This window comes from Macaca mulatta, chromosome 20 (assembly GCF_049350105.2).
Source record: "Macaca mulatta isolate MMU2019108-1 chromosome 20, T2T-MMU8v2.0, whole genome shotgun sequence".
NCBI lineage: Eukaryota > Metazoa > Chordata > Mammalia > Primates > Cercopithecidae > Macaca > Macaca mulatta.
In genome coordinates this window covers 69,964,198-69,979,453 of record NC_133425.1, presented here as the reverse complement: position 1 = coordinate 69,979,453, position 15,256 = coordinate 69,964,198, and the positions used below count along the sequence as shown (strand labels likewise).

At 42.8% G+C, this 15,256-nt stretch overlaps 1 protein-coding gene and 1 long non-coding RNA gene across 6 annotated transcripts in view; both read left to right on the top strand.

Annotated features, from left to right (window-relative positions):
* The window catches only part of RFWD3 (ring finger and WD repeat domain 3), a 48,848-nt gene that overhangs the window by 3,601 nt on the left and 29,991 nt on the right, over nt 1-15,256 (top strand). For all 5 annotated transcript variants that reach the window (XM_077984682.1, XM_077984683.1, XM_015126617.3 and 2 more), the window contains 2 exons: nt 570-1,089; nt 11,322-11,524. In XM_077984682.1, coding sequence (XP_077840808.1) covers nt 572-1,089; nt 11,322-11,524 — 721 coding nt within the window. In that variant the 5' untranslated portion in view covers nt 570-571. The remainder of the gene's footprint in view (nt 1-569; nt 1,090-11,321; nt 11,525-15,256) is intronic.
* LOC144337733 (uncharacterized) lies at nt 11,610-14,996 on the top strand. The gene is made up of 3 exons (XR_013411217.1): nt 11,610-12,140; nt 13,243-13,280; nt 14,859-14,996. It is a non-coding gene; the product is annotated as an uncharacterized LOC144337733 (long non-coding RNA).

The following is a 15,256-nucleotide window of genomic DNA, read 5'->3' as shown; positions in this document are numbered from 1 at the left end:
CCTTCATCTATATAACAAAAAAAAAAATTTTTTTTTTAATTTAAAAGCTAGGTGGTAGTTTTCAAAATGATGTAATGGAATTAAAGATAGGAAACATGAAAAGAACGTAGGTGCTTAATATTTGTTGAATAGGCGAACATGATGGAATTAGAGATGGAAAACAAAAATAATGAAAGGGATAGGAAAAAGTTTGCTTAGCCTTTTTGGAAAAATCAGGTAAATTTCCATTTTGAGTTAGTAACTTAGTTAATTTTGCAAGTGTAAAAAATGTCCTTTCTCTGTTTATTCTTTATAGATCTTTCTATTTTGGAAGATACTACTGTGATCACAGGACATTTTCTAAGGGCAAACTGGAAAACTGGTTATAAATGCTTGTTATAGAGAAGAAAGTCCATTACCAAACACTTCTGACTTAAAATTTAAATAGTTAAAATCTTCTCTTGAAGCTTCTCAGTCTTGCTAAGAATGATATTAAGCATAAAAACAGAAAGATTTAATATGATTCTGTCACCTACATAGCATGTTTTATCTATTTTATTAATACTTTTTGCAAATAATTGTTTCCCTAGTGATGGCTCATGAAGCAATGGAATATGATCTTCAGGTACAGTTAAATCATGCTGAAGAACAGCCAGCTTCTGCTGATGTGGCCAGCAGCCAAGGGGGACCAGCCCTCCTCCAGCCTGTTCCTGCTGATGTGGTCAGCAGCCAGGGGGGACCACTGATCTTCCAGCCAGCTCCTGCTGAAGTGATTGGCAGCCAAGTGACACCACCCCTACTCCAGCCTACTCCACAACTGTCTATTGACCTGACAGAAGTGGAGGTCTTGGGAGAAGACAATGTGGAGAACATCAATCCAAGAACTTCAGAACAACATAGACAGGCATCTGATGCTAATCACACCATGCGAGCATCTTCATTGCATTCAATGACCAACTTCATCAGTGGACTGCAGAGACTTCATGGCATGCTGGAATTCCTGAGACCTTCATCTTCAAACCACAGTGTAGGGCCAATGAGAACAAGAAGGAGGGTATCTGCTTCACGGAGGGCAAGAGCCGGAGGGTCTCAGAGGACAGACAGTGCCAGGTAAATCAATATATGGATAAGTCTGTGATCATTGCTGTACTAGGAATTATGAAACTGAGGCTCTGCCATTCAAGGACTGACAGTGTGACTTTTGGCAAGTCAGATAACTTCTGACCCCCAGTTCCTCATAAGTCAGATGGAAATAAAATTGCTTGCCTTACTTCACAAAGTAATGAGGGGATAAGTTAAATGATTGTGCCTTGAAAACTAGGTGGTAGTTTGTTGGCAATCTACATTTGTAGAGATTGGCTGTTCTTCAGATTGTGTCTTGTACACCGAAAATTCTTTCTTCACTTGCAGATCTCCTCTACTCACCCAAATTCATTATTCGCTGGCATTCCACCGAGAGGCACAATTAATTAATTTTCTTTCATAGTCTTGGTTTGAACTTGCCTCTTGAAGGGCTTAGCCGTCAAGTCTTAGTAGGGTTGTTATGAAGAATAACAATTGCCTGTACCCTGTCTGTTGTTGTTTTTTGTTTGTTTGTTTGTTTGTTTTGAGACGGAGTCTCACTCTGTCGCCCAGGCTGGAGTACAGTGGCGTGATCTTGGTTCACTGCAACCTCCATCTCCCAGAGTCAAGGGATTCTCCTGCCTCAGCCTCCCGAGTAGCTGGCATTACAGGCACATGGCACCACCCTCAACTAATTAAACCTGTCTGTTTTTTTAACTTCTTACTTTACTTAAAGTATTTTATTTCACATTTGGTCTTCTAAGTGTTTTCAATATGTTTAGAAATATAATTCAACTTCTAATTTGTATGTGAAGGAAACTTGTACCCTGAGAGAGGACTTTGTTCAGGGTCTCATAGCTATAGCATAGAGGAGTTAGCATGGGTATTGGAACCTGGATCTGCCCTGTTTTCTACACAGGCAGATGGAGGAAGCTTCGATCAAATCCCTTTGTTTTCTCTTTCTTCTTCTTTTAATTATTATTATTTTTGAGACAGGGTCTCACTGTGCTGCCCAGGCTGGAGTATAGTGGTGCAATCACAGCTCACTGCAGCCTCGACCTCCCCAGGCTCAGGCGATCTTCCTACCTCAGCCTCTTGATTAGCTGGGACTACAGGCATAGGCAACCATGCCGATGTTTTCTAACATTGTGAAAATACTGAGATGGTACTAAAAAGTGGTAGCTAGGTCATCCATTACTCATGTTTTACAAATGAGGAAGCCGATGGGATAATTTGTGATTTGGTTGTGATAAGGCTGGATTGGAATTGTGCCTTCTGAATCTGGATTCAGCATTCTTTTTCATGGATGCTGCTGATTTTAATGTTGGGCTTGCCATGACTGTGGCTCCAGTGTCTGTAGTGCCCATCAAGGATGACAGATGCCTAGTTCTGTGTTGACAAGAGTTGCAAATGCATATTACTGTGGTTTTTTGTTTTGTTTTGTTTTTAAGACAAGAGTCTTGCTCTGTCACTCAGACTGGAGTGCAATGGCTCTACCTCAGCTCACGACGACCTCTGGCTCCTGGGTTCAAGCGATTCTTGTGCCTCAGCCTCCTGAGTAGCTGGGATTATAGGCATGTGCCTGCAGGCCTGGCTATAGTCTGTTTATTTATTTATTCATTTATTTATTTATTTTGAGGCGGAGTCTCACTCTGTTGCCCAGGCTGGAGTGCAATGGCGCGATCTCCGCTCACTGCAAGCTCCGCCTCCCGGGTTCACGCCATTCTCCTGCCTCAGCCTCCCGAATAGCTGGGACTACAGGCGCCCATCACCGCACCCGGCTAATTTTTTTGTATTTTTAGTAGAGACGGGGTTTCACCATGTTGGCCAGGATGGTCTCCATCTCCTGACCTCGTGATCCGCCCGCCTTGGCCTCCCAAAGTGCAGGGATTACAGGCGTTAGCCACTGCGCCCGGCCTATAGTCTGTTATTTTAAGATGTGATTACTCATGTTATAAAGGCAGGGTAAGATTTCATACATTGGTGTTATAGGTGAAGGCACCTTATGGTGTAATTTGGGGACCGTGCCAAAGTAAATATGAGCCAACTTTCCATGGCTGAGAGTTGTGAGTGGTGTCTTCAGGAACTGACTGACTGTCAGGAGGCCTCTTGCAGTAGTCCTCAGTCTTGTTTATCCATGCACTCATTCTTGTTGGGGGAGGCACAGTGGATTCTGCTTGGTCAGGCACACTGACTTGTATTAACCAACATAAAGGTGGCACTTATAAACCAGATGCCAACTTACTTACAAAGAAAAATAGAATCACTAGAGAGCCACACAGAAGCCAAACTCTAGTGAGAAAATTGTTCGATGTGGCTGGGCATGGTGGCTCACGCCTGTAATTCCAGAACTTTGGGAGGCCAAGGCAGGCAGATCCCTTTAGGCCAAGAGTTCAAGGCCAACATGGCGAAACCCCATCTCTACTAAAAATACAAAAAATTAGCCGGATGTGGTGGCATACACCTGTGATCCCAGCTACTTGGGCGGTTGAGGCATGAGAATTGCTTGAACCTAGGAGGCGGAGGTTGCAGTGAGCCAAAATCTTGTAATCTAGCCTGGGTGACAAGAATGACTCTGTCTTAAAAAAAATTTTTTTTCTTATAGAATCTGCTCAGGGAAAGAGTTATACAGAATTTAGATGTTGAAAGATGTCAGTCAAGCTATTTGGCAGCCATAATCTGTCTCCACAAAGGGAATAACCTAAAAAGTCAGAAAGTGTGCAGTTCAATGGAAATAACATCAGTTCTGGAGCCAGATAAATGTGATTAAAACTTTTTTCCCTAAAGTATGAGCTTTCCCAGGACTAATCTTCTGAAGTTCTTGAGATGAATTTCTCAGTGCGGTGTTTGACATTTACTCATCTGACAGACTGTCCCTGGGCCAGGTGTTGAAAGCCTGGGCCAAGGTGAACAGCTTTTGACTCACAGTCAGCCAAGAAGCCAAAGCTACAGAAAGCTAAGTAGTGAGCTTATTCTTCCCAACAGGCTTAGCTGAGGTCACAAACTCCCTTCTTATTTGTTTGAGGCGGCTTCATTCTGGCTGCAGGGGTCATCACTCATTCATCAAATATTGATAACACTCCTCTGTGTGAGAGACTAAACTTTGCCCTAGATATATTGGTGAATATATTGTATTCACCAATATATCACTTAGATATATTGGTGATATATTGTATTCACCAATATATCACTTAGATATATTGGTGATATATTGTATTCACCAATATATCACTTAGATATATTGGTGATATATTGTATTCACCAATATATCACTTAGATATATTGGTGATATATTGTAATCTGTGGTGAACACAGATTACAATATTGTTTTCATGGAGCATATGGAGTTTAGGACTACAGAGAGTAAGGAAGGAGCAAAATATATTTAATTCAAAGACGGTAAGTGCAGGAAAGGAGGAGGATTTCTTGGGTTTTAAATCTGTGCTCCCAAGGAGAAACCCTAGCACTGCTTCCTGTTGGTTTTCATAGTTCTCCTTTCCTGTGTTCTTGCCTGACTTTGGAAATTCTTTACTACATAAAAGCAGTATTAAAGAGTGATTTTTTTTTTAAGTGTCTTACCACTTTTTTACTGGGTTCTATGTAGAATTCTTTTGTTATACATGTCAACAGCCTAACTCTAGTTTGTATTTGATTAAATCCTCTTATAAAATGCTTTCCTTATGTGTTTAGTCTTATGGTAGCTATAGCTGCTGTTCACTCAGAATCTCAAGAAATGGAGTTGGTAAAGTTGCTTAGCACCATTTAAAAAGAAAACCTGGCTAGGCACAGTGGCTCACACCTGTAATCGCAGCACTTCGGGAGGCTGAGGTGGGCGAATCACCTGAGGTCATGAGTTCGAGACCAGCCTGGCCAACATGGTGAAACCCTGTCTCTACTAAAAATACAAAAATTAGCCGGGTGTGGTGGCGGGTGCCTGTAATCCCAGCTACTCAGGAGACCAAGGGAGGAGGTGGAGGTTGCATTGAGCCGAGATTGCGCCACGACACTCCAGCCTGGGTCACAGAGCGAGACTCCATCTCAAAAAAAAAAGAAGAAGAAAACCTGGGTGATGTCAGCGAAAATGGCAGAGTAAGGACCACAGAAAATTATCTCCATAAAAGTAGTGAAACAACTGGCAGAATTTGTCAGGATCAACTTTTTCATAATTTGGGAAACTGACTGAATGCTTACAGCAATCCAGGGAGGGCTGTTTAAAGAAAAACAGTCAAATCTCAATGAGCTCTATGGCATTCCTTATTCTTGTCCCCTTCTCCAGCTCCTTGGTAGTTGTGAAAATCATCTGCCTGTAATCATAGTAAAAATCAACAGCCTGGCAGGCACCAGAGGGATTGGAGCACCTTCAAAGCCTCATTCCCAGAGAATTATCTTTATGTGACCTGGTTGGTGGTTCTCTGGAAAACCCCATTTGCAAGACTACTCTTGACTCAGAGCAATGCAGAGTGTGAAAAGCCTAAATCATTTTCCCTGGGGCCTGCCTAAGGTAATGGATATTCAGTGGGATAAAGAATAAACTAACCTATAAGAGGGAAAGGAAAATCTAGGAATGAGATCAATTCAGTCGCATCTTCTAAGTCTAGTTCTCTTGCTGTTTCTATCTACAGTTACTTCCTTAACTAAAATATTGAGCCCCTCAAAGTCACCCGTAAGACTTGACATCAACTTCTTCTAAATTTCTGTTAATGTTGATATTTTGGTCTCTTCCCATGAATCATGAATGTTCTTAGGGACATCAAGGATGGTGGATCCCCCAGGCGCAGTAGCTCATGCCTGTAATCCCAGCACTTTGGGAGGCTGAAGTGGGCAGATTGCTTGAGCTCAGGAGCTCAAGACCCACCTGGCCAACATGTTGAAACCTTGTCTCTACAAAAAATACAAAAATGGCCGGGCGCGGTGGCTCAAGCCTGTAATCCCAGCACTTTGGGAGGCCGAGGCGGGTGGATCACGAGGTCAGGAGATCGAGACTATCCTGGCTAACATGGTGAAACCCCGTCTCTACTAAAAATACAAAAAACTAGCTGGGCGTGGTGGCGGGCGCCTGTAGTCCCAGGTACTTCGGAGGCTGAGGCAGGAGAATGGCGTGAACCCGGGAGGCGGAGCTTGCAGTGAGCCCAGATCACGCCACTGCACTCCAGCCTGGGAGACACAGCGAGACTCCATCTCAAAAAAAAAAAAAAAAAAAAAAAAAAAAAACAAAAATTAGCTGGGCTTGGTGGTGTATGCCTGTAGTCCTAGCTACTTAGGAGGTTGAGGTGAAAGGTTCCAGTGAGTCAATATCGTGCCACTGCACTCCAGCCTGAGTGACAGAGCCAGACCCTGTCTCCAAAAAAAAAAATGGTGGATCCTTTCAAGGTTTTCGATTTACTTTGTCCAGATCCATTAGAGGAATCACTGGCAGCTATCATCTTAAGAAATTAAAATAAAAAATAAAAAAAGCTTTTTCCCACAGCTAAGAGTCACAACAAAATATTTCTTTTTTTTTTCTTTCTTTTTTTTTTTTTTTTTTTTGTGAGACAGGGTCTCACTCTGTTGCCCAGGCTGGAGTACAGTGGTGTAATCATGGCTCACTGCAGCCTCAACCTCCCCAGGCTCAGGTAATCCTCTGCCTCAGCCTACAGAGTAGCTGATACTAAAGGCACAAACCACCACACCCAGCTAATTTTTTCTGTTTTTTTGTAGAGATGTTGTTTCATTAAAGTACTGAGATTACAGGTGTGAGCCACTGTGCCTGGCCTTATTTCTTAAATAAAAAGTCTTGAAAGTTGGGCTGCAGAATATGTTATGTTAACAGACATGAAAATAACATTAATCACCTTCAGAGCTCTTGGTTTACTGGGTGCATTGTCACTGAGCAGTAATATGTTTAAGGAATCCTTTTTTCTGAATAGTAGGTTTCAACAGTGGGCTTAAAATACTCAGTGAATACTCAGTAAGATATCATCTAAACAGATAAGCTGTTATCCAGGCTTTGTAGTTCCTTTTAGAGAGCACAGACATAGGCCAAGTGTGGCGGCTCACGCCTGTAATGCCAGCACTTCGGGAGGCCGAGGTGGGCGGATCACAAGGTCAGGAGATGGAGACCATCCTGGCTAACATGGTGAAACCTCGTCTCTACTAAAAATACAAAAAATTAGCCAGGTGTGGTGGCAGGCGCCTGTAGTCCCAGCTACTCAGGAGGCTGAGGCAGGAGAATGGTGTGAACCCGGGAGGCAGAGCTTGCAGTGATCCAAGATCACACCACTGCACTCCAGCCTGGGCGACAGAGAGGATCCGTCTCAAAAAAAAAAAAAGCTTCAGCTGAAGTCACCAGCAGCATTATCCCCTAACAAGAGAGTCGGCCGGGCGCGGTGGCTCAAGCCTGTAATCCCAGCACTTTGGAAGGCCGAGACGGGCGGATCACGAGGTCAGGAGATCGAGACCATCCTGGCTAACACGGTGAAACCCCGTCTCTACTAAAATACAAAAAAAATTAGCCGGGCGAGGTGGCGGGCACCTGTACTCCCAGCTACTCGGGAGGCTGAGCCAGGAGAATGGCGTGAACCCGGGAGGTGGGGCTTGCAGTGAGCTGAGATCCGGCCACTGCACTCCAGCCTGGGCGACAGAGCCAGACTCCGTCTCAAAAAAAAAAAAAACAAGAGAGTCAGCCTGTCCTTTGAACCTTGAGGCCAGGCGTTGACTTCTCTCTAGCTGCAGAAGTCCTACATGGTATCTTCTTCCCATAGAAGGCTGTTTCTTCTACACTGAGAATCTGTTTAGTGTACACACTTTTCATCAATTATCTTAGCTAGATCTTCTGGATAACTTGGTACAGTTTCTATGTCAGCACTTGCTGCTGCTTCTTGCACTTTTATTTTATGAAGACAGTATCTTTCCTTAAACCTCATGAACCAGCCTCTGCTTTCTTCCAGCTTTTCACCTGCAGCTTCCTCACTTCTCTCAGCTTTCATAGAATTAAAGAGAGTTGGGGCCTTGCTCTGGATTAGGGATTGGCTTAAGGGAATGTTGTGGCTGGTTTGATCTTCTATCCAGACCTCTAAAACTGTCTCCATATCAGCAATAAGGCTGTCTTATCAGCCTTGCTTGTAGCACTTAATTTTCTTCAGGAACTTTTCCTTTGCATTCACCACTTGGCTATTGGTGCAAAAGGCCTGGCTTCTGGCCTATCCCAGCTTTTGACATGCCTTCCTCACTAAGCTTAATCACTTTAGCTTAGTGATTTAAAGTAAGAGATGTGTGACTCTTCCCTTAATTGAACACTGAGGCCATTGTAGGGTTACTAATTGGCCTAATTTCAGTATTGTTTTGTCTCAGGGAATAGGGAAGCCCAAGGAGAGGGAGGGAGGGGAATGGCTGGTCGTTGGAGCAGTCAACATACACAACATTTACTGATTAAGTTCACCATCTTACATGGGTGTGATTCTTGCACACCAAACATGTGGAAATTAAATAACACACTCCTAAATAATCAAAAGAACAAACACAACCCAACAGAGGCAGGCAGAATAAAATAATAAAGATTAGCATATAAATAAATAAAATAGAGAATAGAAAAATGAGAGAAAATGAACTAATCAAAAAGTTGGTTCTTCTAAAAGATCAACAAAATTGACAGACTTTTAGCTAGACCAACCAAGAAATAGAGAAGACTCAAAGTACTAAAATCAAGAAGGACATGACTACCAAATAGGAGGGGAAATGACTGCTTGTGGGTACAGGGTCCCTTTTAGGTGTAACAAAAATGTTTTGGCACAAGATAATGGTTATGATTATGATTACATAACCTTGTGGTTATGCTTAAAAAAAAAAAACCGCACTGAATTGTACACTTTTAAATGGTAGATTTTGGAGTATATTAATTATATCTCAGTTTCCAAGAAAGAAAGCAACTTGATTGCTATTTCTCCTTTCGATTTATTGACATTTCTTTTTTTAAAAGGGCGAAAAATCTTCTGTCTATTGAGTTGGACACTAAGTAGTGTTTATTTTGTTCTAGTTAGCATTCAGTCATCTTTTTTTTTTTTTTTTTTTTAAGTAGAAAGCCCTAATTCATCAATAAATTGCACCCAAACTATTAGAAATCAAAATTTTTCTGTGTAAGCAGGCCCCAACAATTTTTCTGGGTAATAATCAATATTTTATTTAATGTCAATTATTAGAAGTTACAGTAGGTCGCCTGTCAGTAATACTTAGTAATTATTAGTGAGGTGGTATATTTTAAAGTTTAGAATGCCCTTTTGTTTTAAAATTTTTTTTTTTTTTTTTTTTTTTTTTTTGAGACAGAGTCTTGCTCTGTCACCCAGGCTGGAGTGCAGTGGCCAGATCTCAGCTCACTGCAAGCTCCGCCTCCCGGGTTTACGCCATTCTCCTGCCTCAGCCTCCCGAGTAGCTGGGACTACAGGCGCCCGCCACCTCGCCCGGCTATTTTTTTTGTATTTTTTAGTAGAGACGGGGTTTCACCGTGTTAGCCGGGATCGTCTCTCGATCTCCTGACCTCGTGATCTGCCCGTCTCGGCCTCCCAAAGTGCTGGGATTACAGGCTTGAGCCACTGCGCCCAGCCCTTAAAATTTTTTTTTAATAGATATGGTGTCTCACTTTGTTGGCTAGTCTGGTCTCAAACTTCTGGCCTCAAGCAATCCTCCTGCTTTGGCCTTCCAGGAGTGCGGGGTTACAGTCGTGAGCCACCACGGTCAGCTGTTTTTTTAATTTTTATTTTTTCTTCTTCTTTTTTTTTGAAGATGGAGTCTCACTCTTGTACCCAGGCAGGAGTGCAGTAGCACAATCATAACTCACACACTGTGGCCTCAAACTCTCAGGCTCAAGTGATCCTCCTGCCTCAGCCTCCCAAGTTTTTTAGATGTCATTTTTCTGGGGTTTTTTTTTGTTTTGTTTTAAGACAAGTCTTGCTCTGACAACCAGGCTGGAGTATGGGCGCTGTCGTGGCTCACTGCAGCCTCAATCTCCCAGGCTCAAGCCATCCTCCCACCTTGGCCTCCCAAGTAGCTGGAACTGTAGGAGCATACCACTATGCCTGGCTATAGTATAAAAAGTTTCATTAATTTGTCTGGGTGTGGTGGCTTACGCCTGTAATCCCAGCACTTTGGAAGGCCGAGGTGGGTGGATCATTTGAGGTCAGGAGTTCGAGACCAGCTTGGCCAACATGGTAAGACCCCATCTCTACTAAATATAAAGTTTCATTAATTCTGTGACATAAGTGGCCTCAAACTCCTCAGCTCAAGCTGGAGTATGCTTTGTTATTCCAGGAATCAGGGAAACTGAGGTACAGTAGTGGTTATTTTAAACTCAGCCAGCCAAGATAGATTTGGAGTATTAGATTTGGCCCCAGATCTTCTCATCATTCTAAGTTATTTTTTTTATTTATTATTTTTTTATTTATTATTTTTTTTTTTTTTTTGAGACGGAGTCTCGCTCTGCCACCCAGGCTGGAGTGCAGTGGCCGGATCTCAGCTCACTGCAAGCTCCGCCTCCCGGGTTCACGCCATTCTCCTGCCTCAGCCTCCCGAGTAGCTGGGACTACAGGCGCCTGCCACCTTGCCCGGCTAGTTTTTTGTAGTTTTTAGTAGAGACGGGGTTTCACAGTGTCAGCCAGGATGGTCTCGATCTCCTGACCTCGTGATCCGCCCGTCTCGGCCTCCCAAAGTGCTGGGATTACAGGCTTGAGCCACCGCGCCCGGCCAGTTATTTATTTATTTATTTTTTTAAATACCATATTACCATTTATGTTTTTTATCTTAAAACTAACATTATTTAAATTTTAAAAGAAAAATACTGTCCTAAAATGAGAGGTGAAGAAATTATAGAAGCCAGACTCTGTACTGTACTCCAAAATACCTTGCTCTAGGTGGCTGCAATAGCAAAATCCCATGAGGCCATATTTGGGCAACAAAGCCCTTTTTCTTCTTGCTCACCTCCCTTTTCAGCTACCTAATACCAGCATACAGATTGCTGAGTTTCTCCTTTAAAGATACTGACAGTATGGCCAAGATAGCCAGTAAAATAGAATTGGCTTTTAACAGAAGGATCAAGCTCCTGTGTGGGCTAATGTAGCAGTGGTTGAGTGGTGAAAGATAATATCCAAGAGGCTAGTCTCCCCTTATCTGCTATTCCTGCTTCAGCTTTCAAAGGCAGCAGTTAATGGCTTGGAGATGGGTTGAAGTGATAGGATTTACTTCAAATCACTATAGATTGTTTTTGTGATGATAGTTCATTGTACTGTAATTCTGTTGTCTTTCTGTGTACACAGGTTGAGAGCACCATTGGATGCTTACTTTCAGGTGAGCAGGACCCAGCCTGACTTGCCAGCTGCCACTTATGATTCAGAGACTAGGAATCCTGTGTCTGAAGACTTGCAGGTGTCTAGTAGTACTGATTCTGACAGTGACAGCTCTGCAGAGTATGGAGGGGTTGTTGACCAGGCAGAGGAATCTGGAGCTGTCATTTTAGAAGGTCAGTATTTTACCAGGTTTGGACTCACAAGGCTAACATCCCCAAAGCTTAAACTTCAGAAGGCTAGAAACTAGATTTGTGCTTTGACACTTTCCCTTTTCTCCCCTAAGTGTTGTGGATTCCTGTTTTGTAGAGCCTTCACTGGCCATAATTATATAGAGAGGATTTGATGTGACTTACAGCTTAATGTAATTTGTGACCCAGTGAGTCAGTCACTTTTTAATAGCATTTTATATTCTCTTTCACTTTTTTAGACATCTGAGAAAGTAAATTCTTTTTTTTTTTTTTTTTTTTAATTTTTTGAGGCAAGGTCTGGCTCTGTCCCCCCAATGACAACTAGAGTGCAGCAACAACAATCTCACCTTACTGCAACCTCTACTTCTTGGGATCAAGCCATCCTCCCACCTCAGCCTCCCCACTAACTAGGACTACAGGCACACACCACCACACCTGGCTAATTTTTTAAATTTTTTTGTAGAGACAGGGTTTTTCCATGTTCCCCCAGCTGGTCGTAAACTCCTGAGCTCAAGAGATCCACCTGCCTCAGCCTCCCAAAGTGCTGGGATTACAGACATGAGCCACTGCACCCGGCCTAGATTCTTTATTTAAAAGTTTTGTAAGCCGGGCACGGTGGCTCAAGCCTGTAATCCCAGCACTTTGGGAGGCTGAGACGGGCGGATCACAAGGTCAGGAGATCGAGACCATCCTGGCTAACACGGTGAAACCCCGTCTCTACTAAAAAATACAAAAAACTAGCCGGGCGAGGTGGCGGGCGCCTATGGTCCCAGCTACTCCGGAGGCTGAGGCAGGAGAATGGCGTAAACCCGGGAGGCGGAGCTTGCAGTGAGCTGAGATCCGGCCACTGCACTCCAGCCTGGGCGACAGAGCCAGACTCAGTCTCAAAAAAAAAAAAAAAAAAAAAAAAAGTTTTGTAAATTCAGCACCCTGTCTAGGCTAACACTTTGGAGTCCTAGTATAATGTTATGTGTTATGCAAGTGGAACTTTATTTAACAGTCGTAGGCAGAGACCCCTAAAGTAGATGTCCTGCTTATGTTAAAAAAGTTCTGATCCCCAGAGGGTGCTCATTCAGTATATTTTCCTACTGAAAGAATATTCTTGGATTATGAATTGAAATATAATAAATCAATGAAAATCTTTAAGTTCATATTTATATAATTTTCCAAAACCTCATTTATCACTATGGTAAGTTAGAACCCCAACTAATTACTCCAAAAACTAGTAAATAAAGGGTCAGGAATATATTAATATTTTGCCTTCCTGTATAAACTGTATTTCGGACAACCAGATAGTTGATGAAGGGGGTTTTTTTGTTGTTTTTTATTCACAGCTCACTGTAGCCTTGACCTCCCAGGCTAAAGTGATCCTCAGCCACCTGAGTAGCTAGGACTACATGTGTGTGCCACCACACCTGGCTAATTTTTTTTTTTTTTTTTTTTGAGACGGAGTCTCGCTCTGCCGCCCAGGCTGGAGTGCAGTGGCCGGATCTCAGCTCACTGCAAGCTCCGCCTCCCGGGTTCACGCCATTCTTCTGCCTCAGCCTCCTGAGTAGTTGGGACTATAGGCGCCCGCCACCGCGCCCGGCTAGTTTTTTGTATTTTTTAGTAGAGACGGGGTTTCACCGTGTTAGCCAGGATGGTCTCGATCTCCTGACCTCGTGATCCGCCCGTCTCGGCCTCCCAAAGTGCTGGGATTACAGGCTTGAGCCACCGCGCCTGGCCTGGCTAATTTTTTTTTGTAGCTATGAGGTCTCCCTATGTTGTCCAGGCTTGAAGGTTTTGTTTTGTTTTTGTTTTTGTTTTTGTTTTTTTTTTGAGACGGAGTCTCGCTCTGTCTCGCAGGCTGGAGTGCAGTGGTGCGATCTCCGCTCACTGCAAACTCTGTTGCCTCCCGGGTTCACGCCGTTCTCCTGCCTCAGCCTCCTGAGAAACTGGGACTACAGGCGCCCGCCACCATGCCCGGCTAATTTTTTTGTATTTTTAGTAGAGATGGGGTTTCACCGTGTTCGCCAGGATGGTCTTGATCTCCTGACCTCGTGATCCGCCCACCTTGGACTTCCAAAGTGCTGGGATTACAGGTGTGAGCCACCGCGCCCGGCTGAAGGTTTTTTTAATAGAAAAATTTCAGCTAATTGCAGCAGGAACGATAGAAAAGTCATCATTTTGTGACTCCTGATGAAATTATATGTCTAGGCAAAGATCATCAGTGGATCCTAAAACCATTAGGTTGCAGGGTTGATGGGATTCTTTTTAATACAAGGACCAGGATGATACCACCTGAACCCGTTGGTCAACCTTAGCATCTCAAAAAAATAGGATAGCAAGACCATATGTGCCTCTTAATGTGCTGCAATCAGAAATACTCATGCCACTTAGGAATACTGTACACACACACACACACACACACACACACACACCAGTCCCCCACCCCCCATGCCAAAAAAAAAAAAAAAACCCTGAACACACACACACACACACACACACACACCAGTCCCCCACCCCCCATGCCAAAAAAAAAAAAACCCTGAATCTGCTCAAGACTCTTTTCTAACAACCAGTTTGCATAGTTTGTAGAAAAAGGGGTGGAGGAACAAGATAATACCTCAGAGATGTAATCATTTAAATTAAAAATGTAGAACAGTCTACAAATGGAACATCTTTCTAGACCTGAATGTATATGGAAATTTAACATATTGTGAAGAGAATATCTCAAATCCGTGTGGACAATTTTTAATGTTTTATATAACAGCAAACCAACATAGTTTATGATTCCACTTACGTAAAATGTCCAGAAAAGGCAGATCTACAGAGACAATATTAGTGGTTGCCTGGGGCTGCAGGCGCAAATGTGAAGTGACTCTAAATGGGCATAAAGGATCTTTGTGGGCTGATAGAAATATTTTAAATTGGGTTATGGTGATGGTTGCACAATGCTCAATTTATTGTATATAAAAGTTAAACAATTTCATGAAGAAGCAATCAGCCAAATCCAGGTTGTGCAGGACTTTTCATAAGACAAATGACCTGACGAATGACAGAGGGGAAAAAATGGATGAGGGGGAATTGTAATAAAATGAAAAAGACATAAGAGACATCACAAGCTCATCATGGAGACCTTTTTTGGGTTCTGATTGCAATAAATCTGTAGAGAGCAGCTTTAAAACTATCGGGAAATTTTTTGGGAGGCTGGGGCGGGCGGATCACAAGGTCAGGAGATCGAGACCATCCTGGCTAACATGGTGAAACCCCGTCTCTACTAAAAATACAAAAAATTAGCTGGGCCTGGCAGCGTGCATCTGTAGTCCCAGCTACTCAGGAGGCTGAGGCAGGAGAAAACTGTTAGGAAATTTTGAATATGAACTGGATGCCTGGGTATTCAGTGGTATTGGAGGATTATTGTTAATATTGTTAGGTATAATAATTACACAGTGTTCATGTCAAAAAAGAAAAAAAATTCTTGTCAGTGTTGCAGAAGTTTTTGCAAGTATAATGACATTTTAAGGTTTGTTAAGGATTCCAACCAAAAGAAAATAATGGAATGGGGGCTTAGGTGGAACAAGATTGGCAAAATATTGATTATTTTTTAAATTGAGTGATGGGTACTTGTGGCTTAACTGTACTTTTCTGTCTACTTTTATGTATGTTTGAGAATATTCAAACTAAATTTTTAAAAGTAAATTCACTGATGGACCTGGGGAAATTGTTATCCCTTTT